This window comes from Silene latifolia, chromosome X, assembly GCF_048544455.1.
Source record: "Silene latifolia isolate original U9 population chromosome X, ASM4854445v1, whole genome shotgun sequence".
NCBI lineage: Eukaryota > Viridiplantae > Streptophyta > Magnoliopsida > Caryophyllales > Caryophyllaceae > Silene > Silene latifolia.
Window position 1 is genome coordinate 15,102,767 of NC_133537.1, and position 13,374 is coordinate 15,116,140.

The 13,374-nt window shown below is 37.3% G+C and overlaps 1 protein-coding gene across 1 annotated transcript; it reads right to left on the reverse strand.

Moving 5' to 3' along the window:
- Window positions 1-6,696: 6,696 nt before the first annotated feature.
- LOC141616921 (cation/H(+) symporter 13-like) lies at window positions 6,697-9,380 on the reverse strand. The gene is made up of 3 exons (XM_074434082.1): window positions 9,159-9,380; window positions 8,054-9,067; window positions 6,697-7,961 (listed from the first exon to the last, which is right to left on the reverse strand). The coding sequence occupies exons 1-3, from the start codon at window positions 9,378-9,380 to the stop codon at window positions 6,792-6,794; spliced, it is 2,406 nt and encodes an 801-aa protein (XP_074290183.1). The 3' UTR covers window positions 6,697-6,791.
- Window positions 9,381-13,374: the final 3,994 nt, after the last annotated feature.

The following is a 13,374-nucleotide window of genomic DNA, read 5'->3' on the forward strand; positions in this document are numbered from 1 at the left end:
TTTTATTTGTATAAGTCACATGTCATCAATTCAACTCCTTGCTAATAATTTAAGTACATCACTTAGGTCTTTCGTTATACAAAAATCATTTCAATAATATTTTTCCCAATACGTTGGAAATCAACTGAATTTACAAGGACGATGTTGCAAGACCGACAAATCGACAAGAATTATAAATGTATTATTTGCTGAAAAAGTTTAACAAACTCCTTTGCATTTAAGAAAATAAACTTTTAATTTTAGCCTAATTAGTAAGATAAACATAAGTTGTATTTTAACAGAACGATTTCTATGCATTATTCATATCGTCTCTAATTGACTAAAGACAATATGTAAAAGTTAGTTATAAAATATCATTATTATCCATTCATTTATTTATTTTACATTTTTACTTTATTTTACATTTCTTTTTTCATTAGAATACATTAGTTAATAAGGAATAGAATTAGATGTTCAAGTGTCCAACCTTTTGTTTCTTTGCCGGATAAAAATGGGATCAATGTTCTTAGAACGCACCAAAACAACACTAAAATAATATATCAAGTACTAGAATACCAAAAGCCGTCAATGTTGAGTGAACTGAATAACCACCGTGACAAAGTTAAGCGCCCTCGAAATCCAGAGACAATCTAAACACCCTAAAAAAAGCAGGGAACAAAAATATAAAGGGGACGACGGTGATTAACACAACAAGACAACAATCAGTAAAAAGACAAAGACAATGAGGACCGTAGCAAAATAAGAGTAGTTTGCAAACTTAATATTCCACTGTTTGAATGCAATTTTACGTTTTTCCATAATTTTTGTTGACTTTTCCTTCTAGGCTTTGTGAATAAATTGTTTAAAGTGCTCTGATGAAACACAAGACAATACAATTTCCCATTAATCTATATGCAATACCAGCCTTCGAAATCAGAGAATGGACATTCGTATGTTTTTTAAAATGAGGGATTCATGAGTTTTGGTGTCATTGTTCAATAAAGAGGTTGTGATTTCCAACAAGTTCCAACTATTCTAATATAATAAATTCCCAAACCCCCTTAGATATATTATATCTTATTCTCAGGACCCTCCTTATTGCCTTACTTAGGTATCCTACCAACATATCTCCAAGATAATAAGCAAGAAGACAAACAAGCCGAATAACACATTCATGAACGATGCCGTAAAAATAAAAGAGCAAAAACAATAAAACCCGTGATTTTCACGGGTCACAAAACTAGTTCAACCTTAAAACCCAATCCCCCTTCCTACTGTCATTTTGCACATCACCATCATCAACCCCTTTTTCTTTCACGTCACAACCGTCATTTACAGCCAACGAGTGCACGCCAGTGAGTGTGGAGGGAGTAGGGACTGCCGTGAGTCTAGGGAAGCCGTCGCTGGTGGACGAGGGTGGTTGTACTGGCCGGAATAGCACAGATCGACGGCCGTCATAGGTAAGGTTCCCTGTTTTTCCTTTTGTCACGTTAGTTTGATCTGAGTTGTGCGTCGTTTAGGGTCTGTTGTAGTAGTCGTCGGGGTGTGGGATGTGTTGCAGGTGGTGAGTCGAGTCGTGTGGTGGTGGGTTGAGTGGTTGTCGTCGCTGTTGGTGGTTGCAGTGGTGGTGATTAGGTGTCGGGTTTAAATGGGGGTTTTTGTTGCATTTCAGACATAGGGTAATGGGGTGGCACCACCGTGGACTCGGGGGAGGTCGAATCGGTGGTGCCACGTGTGTCAGGGTCGCCTTTCGACGGTGGTGTCAATGGTGGTGGTTGGTAAGGTGGCGGGGTTGTGTCGTGGTGGCAGGCGAGTCAGAAAAGGGTCTGTTGGGCGTTTTTGTGGCGGGTGGGTTGTAAACAGGGGTGTTGGTGGTGGTGGTTCGACCACCGGCGTGGGTCGACCACGTTGGTGGTGGTTGGAGGTGACCAGGCGGACACAGTGTCGAGGCCTGGTGGTCGGCGGTGAGGGCTGGTGGTTGTTGGAGGGAGTTGTGACGGGTTGAAGGGGTGTGTTTGTGTGCGGGTTGGGTTTGGTGTTTTTGGGTAATTTTTGCTACGGTTTCTATTTTTAGTAAGTCGGGAAATATGTATCTTTCTATTATTTCTATTATTTACATTATTAGTTTTAGTTATTAAGTTAATATTAAGTAGCGGTGACGGAATAATATATTTAAGCTTTGAGTCGGGATTTTATTTCGGGAAGGTTACTATTTTTAGTAACCTGCTATTTTTGGTAATTGCTATTTTGGAAACTTCCCATTTTAGGAAACTTTCTATTTTGGGTAACTTATATTTTTAGTAACTTCTAAATTGGGAAAGTTTCTACTTATAGTGACTCTTGAGTATGGGAACGGGAATAGTTAAGTGAATTAATTATGTTATGTATATGTTTAGGTGGCGAGTTTCGGGTGGAGTACTTTCGATCTCAGTTAGCCTATTACCGCTATTTGAGGTAGGGGAATACACTGGACTTGATATAGTACTATGTGGATTTGGATTGATGAATCGGTGATTTACATGTTATAATATGATTGTCTGATTTAATTCCGTTAAGTAGTATTGTTGAACTGTTTTATTATACTATTACATCGGAGTTGGCGGAGGTGGAGGTGAGTATGGTGTGGGGATAAGGCCCAGGCGGGTTCTGCAGGACTTGCCCTGGTGTCCTCGGTTGTGGTGGCGGATCGGCTACGGTCGATATTTATAGTCTACGGGGGATCGGTATGGCATTTGAGTTGTCCGGGTTATGAGTTGTGATGGCGGTGGTGGTGATGGAGGAGCATGTGTTTTATGTTCTTTGTTTTATTGTATTACCTACTCGGCTTCGCGGTGACCCCTGTGTATTTGTGTACTTTGTGATGATCCAATTATTGGGAGCAGATTGTGGTATTTTAGACTGATGGGAGCTGGCCGGGAAGAGAGCTTGGATGACTGACTTAGTGCCTAGCCCGCCTTAGTCTTATTAGTAGTTTTATCAGACTTTATCTTTTGGACGTATTTTGGAGACTTTGTTTTAATTCCAGTTGTAATCTCACTATAAACATTTTAATAAAGTACTGTGTTTCTTTCCTTTGTTATCTACTGCCTCGGGTTTCCGAGATGGTAACACCGTCATTTATCTGAGGAGTCCTAGTTCAGGCCCTTAAATAAATGGGGGTGTTACAATCCGTGAGTGGAAAATTATCGTTGCTGAGATCGCGCATCTTTTAAGACAAGAGGAAATGTTTTGGCGCCAACGATCCCGAGCAATCTGGCTCAAAGAGGGCGACAAGAATACGAAGTTTTTCCATAGAAAAGCGGGGCAACGTAAGAAAAAGAATCATATTGCAAAACTTGTGGATGAGAATGGAGTGGTGCATGAGGGAGATGTGGGGGTTGCTAATATTGCGGTTGGTTACTTCAGAGAGCTCTTCTCGTCATCGAGGCCACATGGCTAAGAGGGGAATACCATGGGGAGGAGGTGACGGAGGCGTTGAATCAGATGCACCCACTTAAGGCCCCGGGACCTGACGGAATGAACTGACTTTTTTATCAGACCTATTGGCATATCCTAGGGCCGCTAGTGACGAGAACCGTGCTGGATATCTTGAATGGAGCTCCTTTCCCAAAAGGTATGAATGATACACATATTGTTTTAATCCCAAAGATGAAAGCTCCTGATAAAATTACCGAATTTTGACCGATAAGCCTATGTAATGTTATATATAAATTAGTGTCGAAAGTTTTTGCTAATAGATTGAAGCGGTTCCTGGGTGATATTGTCTCAGAAAATCAGAGTGCTTTTACTCCCAGACGGTTAATTTCTGATAAAATTTTGGTTGCTTTTGAAATGTTTCACCATATGAAAAATGATCGGAGTAAGACGGGTCACATGGCACTTAAATTGGATATGTCCAAGGCTTATGATCGTGTAGAATGGACCTTCCTGGAGACGGCTATGAGAAGTATGGGATTTTATGAGGGATGGTTAAATCGTATAATGGAATGTGTAAGATCAACGTCGTTCTCTGTTTTAATTAATGGCAGCCCATCGGAAGTGTTCGTACCATCTAGAGGTCTGAGATAAGGGGATTCGCTATCACCATACTTATTCATTATTTGCGCAGAAGTGTTATCAAGTATGGTTCGAAAAGCGGTGGAAAATAATGTGATCCATGGCATAAAATTTGCGCCAAGTGCACCCATAGTATCGCATTTGTTATTCGTTGACGATAGTATCCTTTTCGTGAAAGCTTGTGAGGTTGAAGCAAGGCGGGTTAAGGACATCTTACATCAATATGAAGAGGCCTCTGGGCAAATGGTGAACTTCGATAAGACGACTGTGTCTTTTAGCAAGGGTACTCAAGCAGATAGAAGACAGAATGTAGCGGCTGTTCTTGGTGTTTGGGTTGTAGAAGAGCAAGAGAGGTACCTGGTCTTACCCGCGGTGGTGGGGCGTTTGAAAAAAGTGGTGTCCAAAATTGTTCGAGATAAGATAAGTAAAAAACTTCAAGGATGGCGGGGAATGTTACTCTCTAAAGCGGGTAGGGAAGTTCTCATTAAGGTTGTGGCCCAATCGATCCCGACTTATGCTATGAGTGTATTTAAGTTACCGACTAGTTTCTGTGAAGATTTACGGTGTCTTGTCTCGCGGTTTTGGTGGGGGGCTGACATGGGGAAGCTTAAAATACCGTAAATAGCGTGGAAGAAGCTTTGTGAACCAAAAGGGAAAGGGAGGCTCGACTTTCGAGATTTTCATCACTTTAATACAGCTCTATTAGGAAAACAAGCGTGGTGATTGACGAGTAACGATGATAGCCTCATGGTACGAGTTTTAAAAAGGAAATATTTTCCAAATGGATCGTTTTTAGATGCGGGGATTGGACACAACCCAAGCTACACATGGAGGAGCATATGGGGGAGAGAGGGATATGCTGTTGTTAGGACTACGAAAGCGGATTGGCAATGGGAAAACAACGAATGTTTGGACTGACCCGTGGCTGCCAGGAACACAAACTAAGCGAGTTATTACTTCGAGAGGGGACTTGGAAGAACACATGCTGGTTGCTGACTTGCTCGAGGAAATGGACGGTGGTGGTTAGCATAGAGAAAAGGTACGCTGTATTTTTCTCCCTTTTGAACAAGAGCGGATCCTCAATGTTCGCATTAGTGATTCGAGACCGGAGGATAGTTGGTGTTGGGCCCGGGAGAGGAATGGTATATACTCTGTTAAATCCGCATATCACTTGCTTATGGGAAGTGGAATTGAGGAGGCTGGCCCGTCGGAGGAATCGAGGGATAGATGGTTGTGGAATCGAATATGAAAAATGCCGATCTTACCACGTATTAAAATCTTTGTATGGCAACTATGCAACAATGCCCTTGCTACAAAAGAAAACCTTGCGGCTCGGCTGGGAATTACGGATGATTTGTGCCCTGTTTGTAATGCTCGAGTGGAGACGAACCTTCATCTTTTAAGGGACTGTGGTTGGGTGAGTGGGGTATGAGAGGGCCTGGGGGTGGACGTGAGGGAGGAGGTTGGGGTTGAGTGGGTGGAGCTTGTTATGAGGGAGATGAGTTTAAGGGAGTGTGCATCGACTTCATGGTTGGTTGTTGGGCGATTTGGGAATGTCGTAATAAGGTGGTGTTTGAGGATGGGCATGCTAGAGCGGATGTGATGTGGGGAGGGTGAGGGAGGTAGTTAGCGAGATGAAGGAGGCGGAGTGTGATGGTGGTGGGAGAGGTAAGGAGGTGGGCAGATATAACGATGGGAGAGGTCGAGGATGGGAGAATGAAAGATTAATGTCGATGCCAGTGTCAAAGAAGGCGTAGGTGTGGGACTTGGGGTGGTGAGCAGGGACGCGGATGGTAAAGTTGAGTGGTGTGTGGCTATGCGACGTAAGGAGGTGGTGGAACCTCGGATGGCGGAAGCGGAGGTGGTGCTCTTGGGACTGAAGGAGGCGCAAAAGAGGAGCATGAGGAAAGTAACCATTGAAAGTGACTGTCTCTCGGTCATCGAAGCTTTGAAGAAAAAGATACAAGGACATAATGATTTTCATCTTATTCTTGACAATATTCTATCTTTGTGTAATAGTTTTTATTCTGTTAAATTTTTTTTTGTTAGTAGAACTGGTAATAAAGTAGCTCACGAACTAGCGCACGCGATTCCTTGGTGCGATGGTTATAGGTCTTGGTCTGATAGCTTCCCTCGAAACATTGTTGAAGCTGCGTTTGCTGATATGAATGAAATGGATTAACCCTTTGGGGTTTTTTCTTCAGAAAAAATGAGGGTTGTTGTAAGTTTAGGTTGGTAATTAAGTACGTATTAAAGTATTTCAAATAGGAAACGTAAAGTTCATACTGCAATACTTCAAAATGGAAACACATAATCTATTTTGTTAGAGAGAATAATTTAAAAAGGATGTCAATATTTTGTTAGGAAAAGCAAATTGTCCAAAACTTTCATTTTCGAGTTGGAAGAAAAACAATTAATTTTGTAAAGTTTCATTTTAGTGAAAGTTTTTACTTTTTTAGTTTCTACGTCTCAGACTGGATTGATTAAAAGCATTCTATATTATCGTAAGGACTTATTCATGAAATTGTGATTTGCTCCTAACATAGTCTTCAATTTTGTTTAAAATACCGTATGTGTACTATCATAGTATCATGCATGGCCTTTCTTCATTAACCGGAAATAAGAGCTCTGAGTAACCTTGTATCTCACAGGCATATCTAATGCAAGATGCACATTCGACAATAACCTCGTGTAATATTATTACAAAAATAATATTACTGTACAGTACTAATAAAAAAGGCATAAGGTATATTATACTAGACGCCTAAACTCCAATGGGATTGATTACTTTTTGGAGTTTCATTGAAGCTACTTAAGCTCGAAAAATCATCAACCCCAATATACGCGGAAGAGTGAAGCTTTGAATGTGTAAGAGGTTCTCGTTGCACCACCAATATAGAGAAGAGGAAATCAGAAGTAGCCAAAACGTCCCCTAATGCCCCGATCTCAGGATTATCATTCCAAGCAGTGAGGCCTTTTATGGCCGGACATTGAGGTTCATGGTATTTTCCTACTACAAACAAATCAGCATGTTGCATCGATAACACCACCTTGGTTGTCCCTATGCCATCTGCAACATATTCTTCTCGAATAGTTATATTATCATCCGGAGTGGTTTTCATCTGCAAATCCTCCATAAGTCGAACATCTTGTTGAGATCCATTTAGCAAGGGCTTATCAACACTTGATTTAAGCCATATCACGGATAACCTTACACTTGGATGCTCAGCCATACGACAAGATAAAGAAAGTGCTTCCTGATCATCAGAACCACCTATAAATAACATGACAATGTGGTAACTGCCAGCTACTTGACTCTTTTTATCAATCAAAATGGCAACTGTGCAGGGTGCTTTGGGAATCATCATTTTATTTACTTCCCTTATTTGAGGGGAGCAAGTCTCCACATTTCCATAAATGTCCCATATTTTATTAAAAGGGGTTATAATAATGCTGACCCTCTTATCATGTGCGAGTGTGCATATATGGTTGTGCATGCTCTTGTATGGTGTCACTGAGACAAAATGTTGCACACTTACTCGTCCTTGCCCTTGATCCTCTAATTGGTTAAAGGCATTAACTGCATGCTCAAAATGAACAAAGTTGCATGCCGACTTCTTGTACTTGTACAATGGCTCTAGAATTGGCATTGAACTGCCACTTAGGTGTATAAGTTGGATGGTAAATAATGAGATATTGCCACTCATATTATTCATAAGTTGTATTAGGTTGAGAAGGCCAGGGACATATTCTTCACTGTGAATGCAAACTAAAACCTGAAGATTATCAATTCCTGAAATATTTCTTCTCCTCATCACCTTATATCTTTTAGAAGGATCATATAAATGTTGTGCTAAAGGAAACGCTACACCTGTGAACAACACAATGTTCAACATTGATAGGCTAAACAAACGATCGTCCAATAGCTGTCAATTCACAAATGATAAAACATTATATAAAATAAAAGTATGAATACACTTAAACATGAAAGTAAGATACGAAAAGGAAAAATTAATACCGCTTGTTCGTTCCAAGCAGCAAGAGCGGCGACCTCCATAATACCTTTAAAAGACATCATAAAACCAAGGGGGATTGCATCCTCAAAAGACACACCCACAAGAGTGGATGAGACAACGGTGCCTAACAACTTACCAAGATGGGCAATAACAAAGATGAGCTCCACTCCCCATATTTGAGGATTTCCTTTCCAAGAGGACAAATTAGTCCTCCATCCAACCATGGTGCAAAATATAGAAAGTAGTATCCCCGATGTGAATAACTCTACCTTTTGGGCTAAGGCGGACCCAAGAGGAGGCCCATCTGGTAAGGACAATCCAAAAAGAAAAGTAGCAAACCTCTGCCCCAAGGCCTCCCCCCAATACCAAGCCAACATAAGAATGACTAAAATGAGCATGAGATGTGTCTGCTTCATGGTGGTGGCTCCTTTAGGGGTTCTACTAACAACATTCATCACCATTGGTCGTAAGATGCAGAAGAGAACGGCGTAATATAAAGAGACAGATAGAATTGTCACGAGCCTTGGAGCCATGTCTTCATCTGATGATGTGTCATTAGTACCAAACCAAGTGAGGCATATTGTGGCCCCCACCAACCCTGGTAAATCTACAGCTAAGGAAGAGGAACAAGCAAGGTGGCCTAGCTCTGTGTTGCAAAACTTGAGATCTTGGTTGTAGCCACTAGTGACCATGAAGAATGTCAATGAATTAAAAGTGATTAGTAAACGTATGCCTGTGAATAAACTTTGGTCAAGCTGAGTGTTTTGTCGAACCACATAGAAGGCTAAGCTTCCAAGGGAAAGAGAGAAGACAAGACCTGATAAGCCAATCACTAAGGACTTGACTCCTGTACTTCGAATGGCATTCATGTCAATTTTCACTCCCATTATGAATAAATGAAGCATGAAGCCGAAACTGGAGATAGTCTTTAGAACATATCTTCCCGGGGGTGGGAACACCTTGTTTGCCAATTCTTGGTGGTGTGTTACAACTGAGGGGCTCATTAGTAATCCTGCCTAAATTTACAACAATAACAGATCATGTGGAGAGATGCGTGGATACAAGTTATGAATGTAAAAACCCAAATCAAAATATGAAAATGCTTACAGTAATCTGGGCGACAATCATACTTTGGCGTAAAGGTTGAAGGATGAAATAAAGGGTTCTCGTAAAGATGAAAATAATGGTTAACTGAAAAAATACGATAGAGGTTGGGTTATCCAAAGGGCTATCTCCATATAAAAATCCAGCCGTAAATTCTGGTTTTTGAATTTGACACACCAATTTGTCCTTGAATACCATCCCACTTGTCCACCATTGTTCTGACATTGCCGTGGATTTTATGTTCTCACCAATTATTGTTATTTTCTCGACACAAACTAACAAGAAATCTTTTCATGGAATAATATCTAGTTTGTAGAAAGAAAATTAAAACTGAAAAAAATAAGACATCACGAAAAGAAGATCATCCAGGGCGCATGACTAATTGGAAGGGAGGAAAAAGAAGAAAAAAGGAAAAAAAAAGTAGATATTATGAATAAATATTGAGGATAAAACGGAGAAAATGTGAAAGGATGATTGGAAATAGTAGATTACTTCCTTAAAAGAAGCTGATACTAAATATGCAAAAATGCTATTACTCCCAAATGTATTTTTTGCTACAATCTCCTATATTTTAGGTTGAAATTATGCCAAAATGATCATGTTCATTGTCTCATCAAATTAATTTAAATTACTGATTAATGCACGTTTGCAAACTTTTTAACCTGTTGCCTTATTTTTTTTTTATCAATTAACATGTCATTGATGAATGATGACAAGTATTACTAACGAGATTAAACACATTTAATAAAATTAAATTTCATGCATTTACGTTGGCGTCATTGTTTATGGTTATAATTTTCTCATTCAATAAGATGTACCATGACGAAATATTAGATATACATATGAAATTTTTTAGAGTGTTAGAAATCATTTTCTCTACTAAAATATAATGTAGGATCTCGAGTTATTGATTAATTATTATATCATTAAATGTTCCGTAATTCACAATTCATAACCCATACTCCAAGCCATTAATAATTTTAATTAAAAAAAAAAACTATGTTTGACTTTTATCATTTTTTTTTTCAAAAATACTAAGAAGTACCTAATTAGTAATTTAATTTTTACCTCATTTCAAATATGGGAGTTTTTGTTATTAACATCTATAAAATATTATTAAAAGGCTAACCTAAAAATGTCACGTAGACAATGCCACATGGGATGAAAAAAGCCACGTGCACAATAACAATGTGACTTGGTAAACTAATATGACATGGATTATCAATTTATTATTATATTACATTAATTTAATTCACTTATTTCCTTTAAAAATCCATCCATATTTAATTAGCTTTAAATTTAATTAACTACAAAAAACTACAATAAAAAAAATACGCATTAACTATAAGTTAATAATTTCAAGATATTTCATATGGAGTAGTATTATATGTATTCGAAATAAAAAAACTGAATACATAAGAAATTAAGAACAATAAATGAAGTTGAAAACAAAAAAAAAGTTGTATTGTCACTAATTCACTACTTTTTTTTCAAAGGCACTAATTCACTATTGTTGTTACTATAACTTTTTTTTTGTTTGTTTGAAAGGAAAGATCGATTCATTAAACAAAAGTCATACGGCATCTACAACAGACGTCAGAAAAGACGAAATACAAAGTCGTTAAAATCAAAGAAAACCATCTTTTACGAAACAAAGATCTCTAATTAGAATGTAAGAGGCTTTTGCACACCCTCGAAAACACCGCTGTTTCTTCACACAGCTCAACGGGAGGGGATCTTCGAATCTGAACGAGTTTTGTGAAAGACGAGTTTTTTCTGATCTAACCTCTTGTATCCGACGCACCGAAATCAGCTGCACCACCATAGGAGAAACCAAGAAAGCGCCGATCTTCCGCTTAGGTCCACGCCTCCCATAAAGCGAGAAAACGCCCACAGAAAGTGGGAGCAAACCCACCATAAGTGGGGACCAACTCTCCAACAGGGAGAGAACAAAAAAGCAAACAAAAAAACTAAACCTAAAAGGAAAGACAAGAAAGAAGAGAAGACGAAAACGGGAACAAGCAAACAGAACCGAAAAAGAAGAAAAACCCGCCACCGCCGATCCAACCGTCACTACCACCCAAACCAACGACAAGCCCTCTCATTCAACTCTCAACCACCAATAAAGAACCAAATCAAGAGAAGCCCACAAAAGAACTAATTAATCGACAAATGAGTATTAAAGATCATATAAAGTATTTTCTTAGGAAAATATAAAATATATGGAAAAGAAAATATTTGTTTAATTTAATTAATTTACAAACAAATTCTGTAAATACATATGTAAAATTAAACACTAATAATAGAATTTTAAAAGGGTAGTAATATCGTGTATTTAGTTCATGAAATTATTTCACGTAAAGGATAAGGTTTTGGAAAATATAAAATATATGGAAAATAAAATATTTATTTAATTTAAGTAATTTACAAACAAATTCTCTAAATACTTAAGTAAATTAAACACTAATAATAGAATTTTAAAAGTGTAGTAATACCATGTATTTAGTTCTTGAAATTATTATTTCACGTAAAGGATAAGGTTTTTTAAATTTAAAAAAAAAAACAAATTGCATTCTTTAGCAATATATTTAGTAAGTAAAACTAAAATAATTATATTTATAATTTTGTGTTCATGGTGAATTTAAATGAGACATTCTCCATTCCACTTTTATAGTTTAATTATCCTTTAAAATTTATTCCAAATTAATTGTTTTTTCGAAATATAATATGATAAATGGCTTAACTATTATTTGACGTGTGTCATGTTAAGCCATTTTAGTGCCACATTTTATGTTATTTTTCTTTATATTTTATTAGGAATAGTAAGAGACTATGAGTTGGTATGTATAAATTATGACACAATGAATTATCATAATGAAGTTTATTAGTGAAATTGTGATACAATGAATTTGCATAATTAAGTGTATTAGTGGTGACTTTTCAGTTGCTCACTGAGTTTGTATAAATACCTCCTCATAGATAAATAAGAGAATCAAGCAAATACAAAATCAATATTGTAACTCTCTAAAGTCAAACACATATTATATCACTCAGCCTTAATTCTCCATGGGTCATGTGAAATGTACATTGAAGACAAACATTACATCCGCCTCCGTTTTATTGTGCTTTGAAAATCAGTGGTTCAATTTCATATAAATTTTGGATCTCAAAGGCGCTACATTGCTACTAAAGTTTAAAATTTTTAGTTTGTTTGTATGTTGATTTCTCCTGATTGTTCATAGTTTTCATAGTATAAAGCTACAAATTTAAAAAATTAATATTTAAGTTCTGCGTAAAATAAAAAAAGTTCAACTTTATAGTTATGAAGTCAAATAAGCAACTCTGATTCCTTCCTTGCTAATCTCTAAATCACGTGATTAGTATTTGTAATCTGCTTATAAGGTGATTAATTGGTTTACATGTAGTTTTTTGTTGACATGCAGGTAGTACGTATAGATTATGTAATTGAATAAGCCAATATGGAAGATGTTGTGCATTCATTAAGTAGTTTGATTTACATTGCTAAGACAAATTCGTCATATTTCAAGATTCCGACAGATTTGCAGTATGTAATTAGTCACAACAATTGTTTGGTTTGAAACGTGATGTAGAATATTCGGTTGTTACCCTACAAAGTAATTAAATACAATGAAAAATGATTATGCATATGACTTGAGGCAACAAGTTACATCATCATGTTTAGAATGTTATGTAGATTATAACTGTAATACAACTCAAATTCACAAGATAGTCCACCAAAATGAATTTAAGTTTGCATACTTTGTCATTAACATAAGAATTCCCACGTAAATAAAACTATGTGTTCCTTCTTTGTTTATAATGTCATCACATTAAGTACACGTCGACTTACTAACAAAAAAGTACATTTTGACTTCGCAACCCACTTTGAACAAACATATGCATGAATAAGTTTTAAGAAGGATTATACTCTGTATTAACTACCTACTTCTCAAACTACATTCTTCGCTATTTTAAATCTTACCACAACATGGATTATTTCACAACATGTGTCAATCATTTTACATTTTATCTTAAAATCTTTTATTTATCGTTGAAAAAAAAAATTGGTCTCCATTTTCCTTCCCCTTCATTAAATTTTCGTATAAGAACAAAGTTTTAAGGAAGCGTCTTGATAAAACCCGTGCATTGCACGGGTTACAAAACTAGTTATTTTCTTTGAAAATGCAGGTTAGTATTA

Excerpts from the sequence above, each read along its gene's own strand:
- LOC141616921 (XM_074434082.1), bottom strand. The coding sequence starts at position 9,380 with ATGTCAGAACAATGGTGGACAAGTGGGATGGTATTCAAGGACAAATTG. Across the intron at positions 9,068-9,158 it reads TGATTGTCGCCCAGATTACT|GCAGGATTACTAATGAGCCC; the intron begins GTAAGCATTTTC and ends TTGTAAATTTAG. Across the intron at positions 7,962-8,053 it reads CTGCTTGGAACGAACAAGCG|CTATTGGACGATCGTTTGTT; the intron begins GTATTAATTTTT and ends GTGAATTGACAG.